The sequence below is a fragment of the Thalassophryne amazonica genome, chromosome 6, assembly GCF_902500255.1.
Source record: "Thalassophryne amazonica chromosome 6, fThaAma1.1, whole genome shotgun sequence".
Taxonomy (NCBI): Eukaryota; Metazoa; Chordata; class Actinopteri; order Batrachoidiformes; family Batrachoididae; genus Thalassophryne; species Thalassophryne amazonica.
In genome coordinates, this window is record NC_047108.1 from 43,835,424 (window position 1) to 43,851,093 (window position 15,670).

The window sequence follows — 15,670 nt, forward strand, 5'->3', positions numbered from 1 at the left end:
ATAACAGTATTTTTGATAGCTGTTTCACTAATATCCTTCAAAATAAGAGTTCCCCTGCTCTCAACCTTTAACTCATGTACTTTTGGGGGGGTAACCAGCTTTGTCCTTTTCTTAAAAAAATAAGATTTATTCAATTAAATCCTATTGCCAGACTGTCACAGGGAACTGCAACAAGTTGCTCAGAGGCGGCGACACACAAAACCAGCGTCACATGAAATTGTCAGAATTTTCTTGCAGTTGCACCTTTTTTTTAACTTCGTGGATTGTTTTCTTTAACAGATGATTACTGAAAAACTGATTTTCATTCAAGTTAAAGGACAATTGGACTTTTTTCAACAAATTTTAAGTCATAGACAGCAATCAAGCCTCTGAGTCTCTAAATTACCTCTGACAACAGCGTCATTTGAAAAAAATCTTCAGGGCGCAAATCAATACAAGACTCCACAAAATACTCAAAATAGTAATGAAAGGAGATAAAGTTTTTTATTTTATGGTTAGTGTGGTAGTGCTATAAAACATGTAAGACATATGGTCAGCTTGGTGCACTTCTTTTCTGATATAATGGTTTATATCAAGGATGGACCACGTTAGAAGATTGTTCCCATTAATTTGCTTTGTGTGTTTGTAGTCCACACTCAATAGTTATATTAATTTAATGTTGCCAAAAATATATACTATATTGTAATAGTAGAGAAGCTTGAATCTTCGACTGGACTGTGTTGCTTGTATATATTGTAAGTAATAATAAATTGCAGACACTCATAACGACACTATAAAATTTTTAGACTCAAAATGTGAATCTTTTTGGGTTAACTTCAGGTTCTACTACTGTGTCCATTTGAAATTAATTCATTTCTTTTCAGCAGTTTTTTTTCCTTCAAAAATGTGATTTCTCTCATGTAATGTAATTGTCACATGCGAGTAGAGCACTCAACTTGTTTGCTAACAATTTTTTAATATGACAGAGGTCGTAAAACATTTTTGTCCTTTGAGAAAAAACTAGGTTGAGTGTAGACTAGAATGGCTAACATTAAAGTGCGGTGTGGATTCTGATAAAGCAGCAGAGCCAGGAAATATTAAAATACATATTTAAAGATATGACAGGTGGACGTTGTTGCCTGAGGGCCTGACAACATTGATCACATGAAGCAGAATGTACTGCTTCATGTGATGTACAGTACTGCAAAAAACAGAACAACAAAACAAACAAACAAAAAAAAAACTGGCATTGCTTCACAAAAAGAGTAAATCAATGTAAAGCTTTCTGAATGGTAACTTTAAAAAAAAGACGTGCACAACACAGCACGTGTCATTCTAGTTTCCAAGTAATGTGTGTGTGAAAATGTTTTTCTCAATGCTTTTCATTTTCACACTTTAAATTACAATTAGAATTTAACTATTCTGGGTAGCTGTAATGTTTTCCCTCGTCTGTATTTGTGTGTATAAAATAACAGAATCAGATGAGCAGATTTTGTCCAAACTTGGTATAAATATTCCATGTTTAACTTTGTCAGAAGATCAGATTTTTAGTGATGAGATGGTTAGCACTATTGTCTCACAGTAAGAAGGTCGTGGGATCGATTCCCACCTGTGGCCTTTCTGTGTGGAGTTTGCATGTTCTCCCCATGTTTGCGTGGGTTCTCTCCAAGTGCTCCAGCTTCCTCCCACCTCCAAAGACATGCAGGTTAGGTGAATTGAAAACCTTAAATTGTCCATAGGTGCGCTTGCAGGAGTGAATGTGTTTATTTGTGTATATGTGGCCCTGTGACAGACTGGCACCCTGTCCAGGGTGTACACCGCCTCACACCCTATGACTGCTGGGATAGGCTCCAGCCCCCCGTGACCCTTAATTGGAGTAAGTGTGTATAGAAAATGCATACAAAGACACCGAAAATGTCATCAGAAAAATGTATTTTCCAGGATATCTCTGCAACCAATAATAATAATAATAATTATAATAATCAGCTAATTATTTGTAATCAAAAGGTGTGAGTGATATTGTAGTAACATCACAAAGATTCAGGAAAATAATTCACAACTGTCCTAGGAACACATTTCTGGGTGATTCTTAGACTACGGGCAGTTATGTCCTTTGATCATATTGTATGAAAAACAGAAAAAAGGGGAAATTTCACACTTTTATAGTTATCTTTACAATGAAAGTGTGTTAAGAAATTTGTTCTAGTAGTCTATGATGACTTTTTCACCTTTTTTTCAGCATCAATATATGCAAATATTGCCGTTTTGTGCTTGTCCCACACCCAGACTTTTGATCTTCAATGATAAAAATGAATGGTAAAGAAACATTTTTTCTAATGTTTTAAAATATCTCTGAATAAAATATCAGTAAAATAATCAAAACATAATTGGGGTATTCAATGTCATACAACTGTTGTGATTTTTTTTAAACAAAATGTAGTTGTCCCACACTATTGCTGTAATTTCCACCACAACACTGTAATGTCCCTAAACAGTTTGTATGAAAGATTGTTTGGGTAGTTTCTATGGAGATAAACAGTGACATCAGAGCACCTGTATATAGTGCCAAATCACAACAAACAGTTGCCCCAAGGCGCTTTATATTGTAAGGCAATGCTGTGGTGGAAATTACATTTACAAGGCCAATAGTGCCCGTAGTTAAAGAATCACCCTTCTCAGCATATCTCAACAACCAATCGGGTTAAAGAGGTCAACGTTTACATTGGTCAGCTAATCATCATTTGTTATGTTGTACAAGTGATGTCATGATGATGCCACTATACAGAAGTCTGATAAGCATATGCACATGCAGGGTATACATCCCTCAGATGCCTCCATTCATCTTTTAAGCAATACTTTTAGGTGAACTATTCGCTGCTGAAATGTTTGTAATGACCCCTTTAATGTAAACTCACATTTTAGGATCATTGGAGTTGCGCCAACCTCTGACCTTGTTGCTGTTCTATTTTTGTCTTGGCTCAAACCGTGACCTCTACTGCACCTACTAGGGATGCACTTATCCTTAATTTTTCCTTTTTACTAGTAGGTGCAGAATACACATTTTCAGGAATTTGTTCGCCAATTTAAGCCTGAGATTTTTTTAAAGCTCTTCTTTTTTTCTTTTTTTTTTGCTTTTAGTAAGAAACTGGGTACTGTCTGTTCAGACAACATCCACACATAGTTTTGTTTCTAGCTTATTGCAAGTTGTGCATTCCAACCTCTTTGTGTATCTTATTTAGAGACATAGCCCAGTTTATTTTTATCACTTCCTATTACAGCACCTCTGGATAAAAGAAGGTGAAAAAAAGATACGTAGAACATTTGCGTTCACTTAGACTATTTTATATAGTGCGGAGTTTATCAACTACAGGGAGAAAAATGTAAATGTGTGCTTCAGAGAAAGGAAATGACAAGTCGTACTTTTTGTTACATATCTCACATGCAAAATGTAGAAGTGACAGATTTGTATATTGGTTGATCCAAAGAGATGATGAACACAACAAGAAGAACTATTGACTTATTGTACAGTGTATCTTTGAGCTGTCATGTGTTATGTTGAAATGATTAAAAGACAAACCAGTGGTTTCATACCTTCTTTGCATTTTTATTTTTCAAGTTGAATTTCTTCCAGTTTTTCACCAACATTTTGTAGGTCAAAGGTCACCAGCAACAGTGAAAGAAAAAGAAAAAAAATTTTTTTCTTGATAATCTGTTTCTCCATCTATAGCCGTATTAGCACACTGGAGCTCAAGGTGATATTTACCTTCTTTGATACTTTACTGTAAATGACAGTAACTGTAACACATGAACAACATTAAAAAATACTTTGTTCACAATGAGAAAACGTTAACAATGTGGTAATATGGCAGTGTGGTATTTTAATGTGGGCTAAATAAAGATCAAATGATAAAAAGGGAACAAAGGCTCACACACCCGTTGGTATTCGCTTTGAGTAACAGCCAACTAAACCAATAGGAGAGACCAGAATTAACCAAGTCTCGTTTGTCTGGTCTGGACAACGGTAGCTCAAAGGCTACATCTCCATAGTGACTTAATATGGCTAAATTTACCCTGCTTTCATGCAGCTGAGTCGACTAAATTCAGCCTAGATAACTAGAAAATCCCGGCTGAATCCCTTGGTTTTGTGCAATACCCCTCAGGGGCTGTGTTCAAACTAGAGTTGCTTCGCAAAGGGCGTCCTCCTTTAAAAAACAAAAACTATTTTGCTGCAGACATGATGAACATAAAGCCCCCCCCCCAATAATAAGCCATGAATAATGAGTCACGCATGGGTGTGTCAGCAGTTATTTGAAGAATGACCCGTTTTCATCTATCACGTATCCGCTATGAAGGTGCTTCTATGTACCTCTCTGTATCCCGCATGTGCCACATAGCAGCCTCTAGTGAGCCACGACTGAATGGCTCGTGGCGCTACATATGATCCATGTAGCACCATGTAACATGGATGTTGGTGCACGTTTAGGTATGGGTTTGGTCCAAACCTCCAGCCCTCCCACACTTGGTCCCTTTTAAGTGTAGGTTTTCAATTCACAGCATCCATTCAAGATGTCACATTTTTAAACGCAGCACCCACCCCCCCAAAAAAACCCTCCTGCACAGTCTGGCCGGTGTGCGCCAGGCTGCTGTTCACCTGTTTTGCAGAGTCATTAAATGCACCAGACCAGCTAGAACCGAACCACAGCTTCCTGGATAGTTGCCTCATTTTGACACCATGATCCAACTTTTAACTTAGTGTTCCTCTGTTGTCTGCAAAATCACTCTCTTGCGCACGGCATTCTGCATTCCTGGACAGCAGCCTCTGGGCTCCTTGCTGGCTTCCTTTCCATCCACGGCTTCGCTGGCTTTATTTCTTCCGTGGCTTTAAATAGTCATTTCGACACTGTGATCCAACGTAAATTATTGACTGCAAAATAACTCTTTTGCGAGCTGCCGTTCTGCCTAAATGCTTGTTTGGAGTCGTTGCGTCAGTGTACACACAGCGGAGGTCATCTGATCCATTATAACAAGATGTTAAATCTATCATAAACATACTTTTACAGCTGATTATATATAAAGAATGAACATGCAACTGTTTTGCCGAGCTATTACAATAAAAACATTAAAATAAAGGAACAAAGCTCTAAACGTCCTCTACGATTCCAGAAGCGTTTAGAGGTGTTTTCAACATTCAAGCTGACAGAAAATGATTAATCGGCTACAAAATAATTATTTTATATACAGCATCCAGCACACAAAGCAGGTGGGATTGTAGTGTGCAAGAGGGCTGAGCCTGTCAAAAATAGCCTCTCTGGTCCTTCTGCCAGGTGCTCAGATAATGGGCTTTTAACAGCCTCGTCCTTACCACACACATGCCTCTAAAATCCTTGTTTGTCATCGTAGTACCTCGTACACAAACTGCCCCACACTGTTGTTGCTAAAATTTGAACTTCTTGAAATTAACGCCACGCCCAGAGAGGAGCCTTGTTAGCCGAATAAGAGCCTCTCAGAGGCACTGTAAGTCCCTTCGGCTGCTCCCTTGTTTGCACTCAGGGTCGCCACAGCAAATCCAAGTTGGATCTGCATGTTGAATTGGCACAGGTTTTACGCCGGATGCCCTTCCTGACGCAACTCCACATTACATGGAGAAATGTGGCAGGGGTGGGATTTGAACCCGGAGCCTTCTGAACTGAAACCAAGCGCATTAACCACTTGGCCACCACCCCTTCTCCCACAATTGTTGAATACTTCCTCTTGCACCAAAAAAAAAAAAAAAACCAACACGCTGCGCGTCACTGTTCATTATTTGGTGGGACCAGGGCTTAACACATTTCATTTTTGGTGTGGTCAACCTCATCTGCATTTCAGGCCAAAAACACATTCCAAAAAGTTGGGATAGGGCCATTTAGGGCTAGTTGTTTTCTTTCAGCTCCCCCTGTCCATTCAGGGTCACCACAGCAGATACAGCACAGATCATTCATTCAGTCAACAGCCATTCATCAATAGCTGATATAATCGCTTGGGCAAGGAATTACAATGTTCCCAATGCATTTGCTTGTATGGGAAAAAAGTATTAAGGATTTTGAGCTTTAGTCACCGTTTTAAAACTACTGCTATTATTTTGAACTTAACTGTAAGGCCATGGTGCGTTTCACATAATTTTCATACTCAAACCATTCAGTGACCCCTCATGCCCTTGGGTCGTCCTTTTTTATGTACTATATTACTGGCATTATTTCTATTTTCTTTTGAATGACACAAAAACTGAAGTGTTCCAGTGCTGAGTCCATACAATCAGGACCGTATCCACCTCACAGTGGACCTCAAATCTGGATTACATCTTAACTGCTGTATGTGGGGCTAATTATAGCATCATGGAGCTATCCTATACTTAAAACTGAGCTCACTCACACATACACTTAACTGGTCGGCAACTGAACCATAACTCCAGAATAGAAACTCTTCTGGTTTTGTAGAGATTTCTTAGAAGGAAGCTGATCTTGTCAGAAGGATTTAAGGACTGTTGAACATAATCTTTGTGATGTGACTAACAACACAAAGCACAAGTTGACACCTTCACAGCCACAGATCTTAAAAGACAACAAAAACTGTTTCTAATTCACCTGGTCATCACTTTGTTTTATTGTACATTTTTTTTAAGTGGACATTCTGTAAAAGAAAAAAAAGGAATAGAAAGGAGTTACCAAAGTCATGGTGAGCGTCATGCTTCTGGCGAAAACAACGATAGGATCGTTACAGGGAGTGCCACGAACAGCAGAACGCAACACAAAGCTGTCGTATTATATTTACACAGCTGACCCCACATTCATACACACACAGTCGCATGACTTGGGCCTTTTAAAAGTCGGTCTATTAAGAAATTAAAAAAAAAAAAAAAATCTCCCCTGGCACGTGCACTTCAACAGCCGGAGAGGAAATCTGTCTTTACATAAGGCAGCAGCCAGGTTTCAGAGCTCAGAGTCTAATTCCAGACAATCATAAAGCGCGCCTGATGGAATGGGAAAATAAACATGGTTGGTATCATTAAGTCCCGCCAAATGCAAGCACATCTGTACAGTAGACAGTGACAGAAGCGGTTTATATATTTTGACTTTAACATCACAAAAACTTAAAGGGACACATTCAAAAAATTTCAAACAAATCGTGCTTTTACACCCCAACGGCATCAACATCCATTGCGCTCCTGAACATAATCATGTGGATGATATATTAGAACCATTTGCATGCCAGTCCATCTGGAGCTAGATCTCAGTGAATAATTCACAGATAGCCTTCATATCGAGTATTTAAACCTGCTGCTATAAGCTACACAGTAGAAACTTTTTCAAAGTAGACACTGCTAGGTTGTCTACAAAATGTTACAAGTTGTAAATTTTGATAACACTTACTGCCACCTAGTGGTTGAACAAATACACTAACATTTAGCAGGTGACAGTAATCAGGGTAGGTGGGACACAAAACCAAGTTTCCTTCAAAACCAAGTTTGCTGGTTTTGAAACTATGAACGAGAGGCCCTTAAATTATGAGAAAAGTCACAGTAAAGTGAGAAGTTCAAGCCCTGTAAAATCATGGTCCACAGAGGAATCCATAACCCTAGTCTGTGCAGTGCTGTCCTGACAAATCCCCTATTGAGATGTGCAAAAAGGCCTACTGCTAAAAACGGATCAAGCTGATCATGAAAAAATAAAACTTGACGACATTATGAAATGCATACAGGACTGTGCATTTTCCTGCAGCCTTCTTTGGAGCCAAAGAGTCACCTTATGTGTGATTTGGCACAATTTGTTGTTTTATTATTGATAGAACTTGCACAAATATTCATTGTACTGTGTTGTACATTTCAAACGAGTTGAAGTTCTCTTGTCAGTGTTCACATTGAGTGATGTGATATACTGCTAGTTTTTGTGGGGATGAGCTTTTGGCTCCCATCTGCATCCTCAACCCGAGATGTTTCTCCAGCCAACATTCTAATCAGCATCCAGAAACACATTCTAAAATTGCTGGTCTTGTACAGTCTCTGCTGTACAGCTGTACTGAGTTCACACCTACATTTGCTGCATTCTGGACAACCCAAACACAATCAAACTGACGTCTGCTGCAACTGCTGCTCCTGCAGTCATTCAAAAAATTTTTTTACACAGACATAAAATTTAAATAGGATTCAAACTTAAATTTCTCTCTGAAATGAGGCATCAGCCGGTAGTGCAACTCTTTCCATAACTGCATAGTTCTGCAGCTGGCAGCACTGCTAAGACTACACTGACGGCACGGTGAGAGAATAAAAAAAAAAAAAAACATTTACACTTTCAAAAGTGACTCCTGGAAACGCTCCGTCCATGTGCGCGTGGCAGCAGCAGAGCAAAATCACCACCGTCTTGATTGTGTTGTGCACTCTTCTCCCCTCAACCAGGTGGCAGACGGGCTCCGGTCTACACATTTACATTTTAATTACATCTCTGTGCTGCTCTCTGTGGACCAATATTTTGCATTAAGTGAGACAATGTTTGTGGAAGGAAGTTTATATTTTGTTTGGAACCATGGCTACTATGGGCAAATGGGAGGGAGGGGGGCAGTTGTCTTTAGTGCAGAATTTCTCTGAGTCATTTTCATACAGGGGTCTAACTTTCACATGACACACACACACACACACACACACACACACACACACACACACACACACACACACACAGTATAACCATCTGAATCAGACAACCCCGAGCTCTCCACACCTATAAATTCCCAAACAGCAAATGATAAATCCTGCGATGACAAAAACCCGGATAAATTAGCCTAGCTCTTCTCAGAACATAAATGTAAAGACAAAAGGAAAAAAAAGTGCAGATCCCATCATTTGACAAGCTTTGGCCCACCGTGCTGTGAAGAGAAACACCAGGAACACATAAAATGTCCCATCAGACAAGATTCATTCTGTGTCTCAGTCCTGTAAAAAGAACGGGAGAGAGAAAAATCCAACAGCAAAAGGCATCACGGCACCTTGCTGCTCTTCCCCATGAGGCCTGTAGGTGGTGCTGGTGCACCATTAAAAAAAGCCCACCTCTCTTCTACACAAAAGTCAGTGCTTGCTGGACATAAAGAATCAATATATATATTTTAAAAAAAAAAGGAAGCAAAAACAAAACAAGGATGTGGCCCAAAAACAACAACAACAAAAAAACCCAGCAGCATCAGCGGGGCTCAGTCAATCTTGACTGCAGCATAGATTTTCCTGATGAACATGTATGCTGCATAGAATCCAATCGTGCCGGTTAGCAGCCAAAAGGACAGGACCATCAGCATCGTGTAGCCAAAGTACAAGAGAGAAGGAATGAACTCCACTATGTCCAACTGAGGAGAAATCAGGAGAACAGATATTAGTTTCAAACACTCTGACGAAGACGATTGTTTGCTGGTTTGTTTGTGAACATTACGAGGTCTATTAGAAAAGTATCCGACCATATTATTTTTTTCAAAAACCATATGGATTTGAATCACGTGTGATTACATCAGACATGCTCGAACCCTCGTGGGCATGCGAGAGTTTTTTCACGCCTGTCGGTTACGTCATTCGCCTGTGGGCAGTCTTTGAGTGAGGAGTCGCCCACCCTCTCGTCGATTTTTTCATTGTTTAGGAATGGCTCAGAAACTGCTGCTTTGTTTGATAAAAATTTTTTCAAAACTGTAAGGCACAACTGAGTGGACACCATTCGATAAACTCAGCTGGTTTTCGGTAAAAAGTTAACGGCTGATGAGAGATTTTGGTCTGGTAGTGTCGCCGTAAGGACGGCCCACGGCGCCTGACGGCAATCTGCGCTTCGAGGCGGTAGCGTCTCGCCGTTTCAAGTTGAAAACTTCCACATTTCAGGCTCTGTTGACCCAGTAAGTCATCAGAGAACAGAGAACTTTCGGAAGAAGTCGGCATGAGGAGTTTATTCGGACATTCCATTGTTAACGGACATTTTGTAATGAAAGAACGTGCGGGCAGAGTCGCATGTCGGCCCGGACCCGACCGCGGGGGTCGTGACAGGAAAAACACCTCCGTGTTGGAAACCTTAACAGGCAAGTTGGAACATGCCCAAGCTGTTAAACAATTTCTCAGTTACTCACTTGTTGAAAGCCATCAAAAGCCGTCTGAATTTTACAAATGGTTTTCAACACGGAGGTGTTTTTCCTGTCGCGACCCCCCGCGGTGGGTCGCCGAGTCGTCACGGAAACGACTTGGCGAATTTGCACGCACGTCTTTCATTAAAAAACGTCCTTAAACAGTGGAATGTCCGCATAAAGTCCTCATGCCGGCCTCTTCTGAATCTTCTCTGTTCTCTCACGACGTCCTGGGTGAATTAAGCCTTAAATTAGGATGTTTTCAGCTCGAAACAGGCCGACGACGGTGCCTGGAAGTGCTGCATGACATCCTGCTCCGTGGGAAGTCCTTACACCGACAGAAACACCCCATAATCTCTCATCAGCCGTTAAACTTTTCACCGAAAACCAGCTTAATTTCTCAAATAGTGTCCACTCGGATATTCCTCACAGGTCCAGAAAAAATTTTGATAAAGCAACACGCGCCGTCTCGAGCAGCATGTGAAACAAAGGAATTCAGCCGAGAGGGCGGGACCACATCTCACTCAAGGCCTGCCCACAGGGAAATGACGTCACCGACACGCGTGAAAAAAACTCATGCATGCGCACGAGGGTTCAAGCATGATTGGTGTAATCGCACGCCATTCAAATCCATATAGTTAAAAAAAAAAAGTGTCGGTTTTTTATCTAATAGACCTCGTATTTATCAAAGTCTCATCAATTAGGAGTGAAGAAAAGAAAGGTTGGTACTATCATCCAGCAGACAGGCCTTGGACTAAAATCCTGAAAGTGGGTGTGTCACCACCACCTAGGGTGGCAAAGCATATCCATAATTTATTAAGTATATATCGCAAGTTAAAATTTATGTATAATGGCCATCCTAGCGTAGTCACTACAGCCAGGTAGAGGTCAATAAAGGTTAACATAGGGCTCAATATTTAAAAATGCTACAATCATCTTTTAGAAAGATTCCAAAAAGGTATAGCTTGGACTATCTATGAATGAACATTATGGAGTTACAGGCTAAGAACAGTAAAAAACAGTGAGAGTGGTCAATTTCCATTTGTCCAGCGGTCAAAAGTTATAGCTTGTGGCAAATATAAGGACATAAAGCTGAGGAATTTACTTTTATAATACAAAGAAAACAAATGGTCGAGGCTAAAAGTCACAATTCATTTAATGCCACTGCAGTTGAATGCACTCTTAGAAGTGCCTCTCCAGTTTTTAAGAAGCTGCTGTAATGGACCCTGGAGCCAGGCCTGGGGTTGAGGCTCGGGCGCGAGCGCCTGGTGGTCGGGCCTTAGCCCACGGGGCCCGGCTGGGCTCAGCTCGAAAGAGCGACATGGGCCCGCCCTGCTGTGGGTTCACCACCTGCAGAGGGGGCCATGAGAGTTGGGTGCAGAGAGGATTGGGTGGCAGTCGAGGGTGGGTGGCCCGGCTCGCGCTCACAGCCCCTGGCTGTTGGGACGTGGAATGTCACCTCGCTGGGGGGAAGGAGCCTGAATTTGTGTGGGAGGTTGAGAGATAAAGGCTAGAGATAGTCGGGCTCACCTCCACGCACAGTTTGGGCTCTGGTACGCAACTCCTGGAGAGGGGCTGGACGCTCCACTTTTCCGGTGTTGCACATGGGGAGAGGCGGAGAGCTGGGGTAGCATTGTTTATTGCTCCCCAGCTCAGTCGCCATGTGTTGGAGTTCACTCCGTTGAACGAGAGGGTCGCGTCCCTATGCCTTCGGGTCGGGGACAGGTCTCTCACTGTTGTCTCGGCCTACGGGCCGAGCGGCAGTGCAGAGTACCCCTCCCAGGGACTCCATTGTTCTCCTGGGGGATTTCAACGCCCACGTGGGCAGCGACAGTGAGACCTGGAGGAGGGTGATTGGAAAGATCGGCCTCCCAGATCTGAACCCGAGTGGTGTTCAGTTGTTGGACTTTTGTGCTAGTCACAGTTTGTCCATCACGAACACCATGTCCGAGCACAAGGGTGTCCATAAGTGCATGTGGCACCAGGACACCCTGAGCCGGAGGTCGATAATCGACTTTGTAGTCATATCATCTGACCTTCGGCCACGTGTCTCGGACACTCAGGTGAAGAGAGGGGCTGAGCTGTTGACCGATCACCACCTGGTGGTGAGTTGGCTCCGCTGGGAGGGGAGGAAGCCAGTCAGACCTGGCAGGCCCAAACGTATTGTGAGGGTCTGCTGGGAACGACTGGTGGAACCCTGTGTCAGCGAGGTCTTCAACTCCTACCTTTGGGAGAGCTTCTCCCAGATCCTGGGGGAGGGTGGAGACATGGAGTCCGAGTGGCCCATGTTCTCCATCTCCACTGTCGATGCGGCCACTCGTAGCTGTGGTCACAAGGTCTCTGGTGCCTGTCGCGGCGGCAATCTCCGAACCCGTTGGTGGACGCTGGAAGTAAGGGATGCTGTCAAGCTGAAGGAGTCCTACTTGTCTTTGTTGGTAAGTGGGACCCTGGACGCAGCTGACAGGTACCGGGAGGCCAAGTGTGCTGCAGCCTGTGCGGTTGCAGAGGCAAAAACTCGGGTCTGGGAGGAGTTCCGGGAGGCCATGAAGGAGGACTATCGGTCGGCCTCGAAGAAATTCTGGCAAACCGTACGACGCCTCAGGAGGCAGAAGCACCTGTCCACTGGCACTGTCTACGGTGCGGTGGGGAGCTGTTGACCCTGACTGGGGATGCTGTCGGGCGGGTGAAGTTATACTTCAAGGATCTCCTCAATCCCATCGTCAAGTCTTCTGAAGAGGAAGCAGAGACTGGGGACTCAGAGGCGGACTCATCCATTACCCAGGCCGAAGTCACCAAGGTGGTTAGAAAGCTCCTTGGCAGCAAGGCTCCTGGGGTGGATGAAATCCGTCCTGAGTACCTTAAGTCTCTGGATGATGTGGGACTGTCTTGGTTGACATGCCTCTGCAACATTGCATGGCGGTGGGGCCAGTGCCTCTGGATTGGCAGACCGGGATGGTGGTCCCTCTGTTTAAGAAGGGGACCGGGGGGTGTGTTTGCAACTACAGGGGGATCACACTCCTCAGCCTTCTCCGGTAAGGTCTATTCCAGAGTACTGGAGAGGAGAATTCAACCGATAGTTGAACCTCGGATTCAGGAGGAGCAGTGTGGTTTTCGTCCTGGTCGCAGCACACTGGAACAGCTCTACACACTCCATCGGGTGCTCGAGGGTTCATGGGAGTTCGCCCAACCTGTCCACATGTGCTTTGTGGATCTGGAGAAGGCGTTCGACCGTGTCCCTCAGGGCACCCTGTGGGGGGTGCGCCGGGAGTACGGGGTCCGGGGTCCTTTGCTAAGGGCTGTCCAGACCCTGTACGACCGCAGCAGGAGCTTGGTTTGCATTGCAGGTAGTAAGTCAAACCTGTTTCCAGTGCACGTTGGCCTCCGCCAGGGCTGCCCTTTGTCACTGGTTCTGTTAATTATCTTTATGGACAGAATTTCTAGGCACAGCCAGGGTGTAGAGGGGGTCCGGTCTGGGAACCACAGAATCTTATCTCTGCTGTTTGCGGATGATGTGGTTCTGTTGTTTTTGTCAATCAGGACCTTCAGGTTGCACTGGAGCGGTTTGCAGCGAGTGTGAAGTCTCCGGGATGAAAATCAGCACCTCCAATCCGAGGCCATGGTTCTCGACTGGAAAAAGGTGCCTTGCACTCTTCAGGTCGGCTGGAGTGTCCTTGCCTCAAGTGAAGGAGTTTAAGTATCTCAGGGTCTTGTTCACGAATGAGGGACAGATGGAGTGTGAGATCTACAGACGGATTGATGCAGCGGTTTGCAGTGATGCGGTCGCTGTATCGGACCGTCGTGGTGAAGAGAGAGCTGAGTAGGGGGGCAAAGCTCTTGATTTACCGATTGATCTACGTTCCGAACCTCTCCTATGGTCATGAGATTTGGCTCATGACCGAAAGAACGAAGATCGCGAGTACAAGCGGCCGAGATGAGTTTCCTCCGCAGGGTGGCTGGGCGCTCCCTTAGAGATAGGGTGAGGAGCTCAGTCACTCGGGAGGAGCTCGGAGTTGAGCCGCTGCTCCTCCACGTTGAAAGGAGGCCCAGTTGAGGTGGCTCGGGCATCTTTTCTGGATGCCCTGGACGCCTCGCTGGAGAGGTGGTCCGGGCAAGTCCCATCGGGAGGAGGCCCGGGAAAGACCCAGGGCACGCTGGAGGGACTACAATCTCTTGGCTGGCTTGGGACGCCCGGGGTTCCCGGAGGAGCTGGGGGAGGTGTGTGTGGATCGGGAGGTTCTGAGCGGCTTTGCTTGAGCTGCTGCCCCCGCAACCCGACTCTGGATAAGCAGAAGGAAATGGATGGATGGATGGATGGCTGTAATGTAAAATATCTATATTATCATAGCCAAGTGGACTCTGTGTGCGTGTCTGTGTATGGATTCAATCACAGAGAAACTGGTGGACAGCTAACATTTGCTGTTTGGTATACGTGTGTATTTTGGGTCAAAGCATGAACGCTGCAAAAATGGAAAGTTGATAGAACTAATATTTTAGGAGAAATTAGTGATATTAGCTAACACAAGTGAACAATGTAGGTTGTGCTGCAATGCACCATGGAAGTTTGGGGTTTTAAATATTATTGTGGTTCATGTTAGTTAACAGTGTTGTTAGTGTTATTGACTTATTGTGTTTCTGTAGTCCAATTGGTTTGTCAGTTTTAGTTAAGTGTCATGTTTGCCATTACAGTGACAACTGTAGTGCATTTGATGTCTTCCGCCAAGCCTCCATTTGTTGGTATGTAAAGATAAAAGTACCTACTTGCGGCAGAATGCAGAAAAGACAAATACGGGTGCGTATGGTGCAACTTCAATTACGGACATATTGGGGGAGAGCTGACATTTGCTGTTGGTATGCTTATGTATTTTAGGTCAAGGGTTGAACGCCACCAAACGGAACGTTGATAAGACTAATATTTTTGGAGAAACTACGAATAACAACACTGAACGATGGACGTTGATATATTCTGGACTCACACGCCATTCCAACTCATTATAGAAACTTTGCATAAATTATTACCACCCTTGAAAAATGTCAACAGCTGCCACTAGTGACTATGTTGAAAAATGAAAAGCCTTCACAGTGCAAGTGTTTCCTGAGCATATGTGAACTGACGAGCTTCCGTGCTCACCTGTTGACAAAGTAGAAGACGGCATAAACAAGAACATAGAAGCTGAGCCTCCAGACACCAGGAAGGTTCTCCACCACCACCGGTAGTCCCTGTGAGTAAGGACACACACACATGATGTGGCAATTATTAGACGATGAGACGTTATTGCGCAGGGCATGGGCAACTTGTTCCAGAAAGGGCCAAGAGGGTGCAGGTTTTCTTTGCAGCTACTGACCTCCATCAGGTGATTTCACTGATTAACATCACTTTGAGCAGATGGAATCATTTAATCAGTGAGAATCACCTAGTGGAGTCAGTGGCTGCAAAGACAACCTGCACCCTCTTGGCCCTTTCTGGAACAAGCTGCCCACCCCTGTATTACAGCATTAACAAAACAGCTGTGTGCCTGTTTTAAAATCAAAGTCAAACCTGGTGGTATAATTCTGCTGATGTGTCATATCTGCAGTA

The 15,670-nt window shown here is 43.8% G+C and overlaps 1 protein-coding gene across 1 annotated transcript in view; it reads right to left on the reverse strand.

Moving 5' to 3' along the window:
* Positions 1–6,594: 6,594 nt before the first annotated feature.
* The window catches only part of tm9sf4 (transmembrane 9 superfamily protein member 4), an 88,799-nt gene continuing 79,723 nt past the window's right edge, over positions 6,595–15,670 (reverse strand). The window contains 3 exon segments of the mRNA XM_034172107.1: positions 6,595–9,344; positions 15,225–15,266; positions 15,269–15,308. Of these exon segments, the coding sequence (XP_034027998.1) occupies positions 9,193–9,344; positions 15,225–15,266; positions 15,269–15,308 (234 nt within the window). The 3' untranslated portion in view covers positions 6,595–9,192.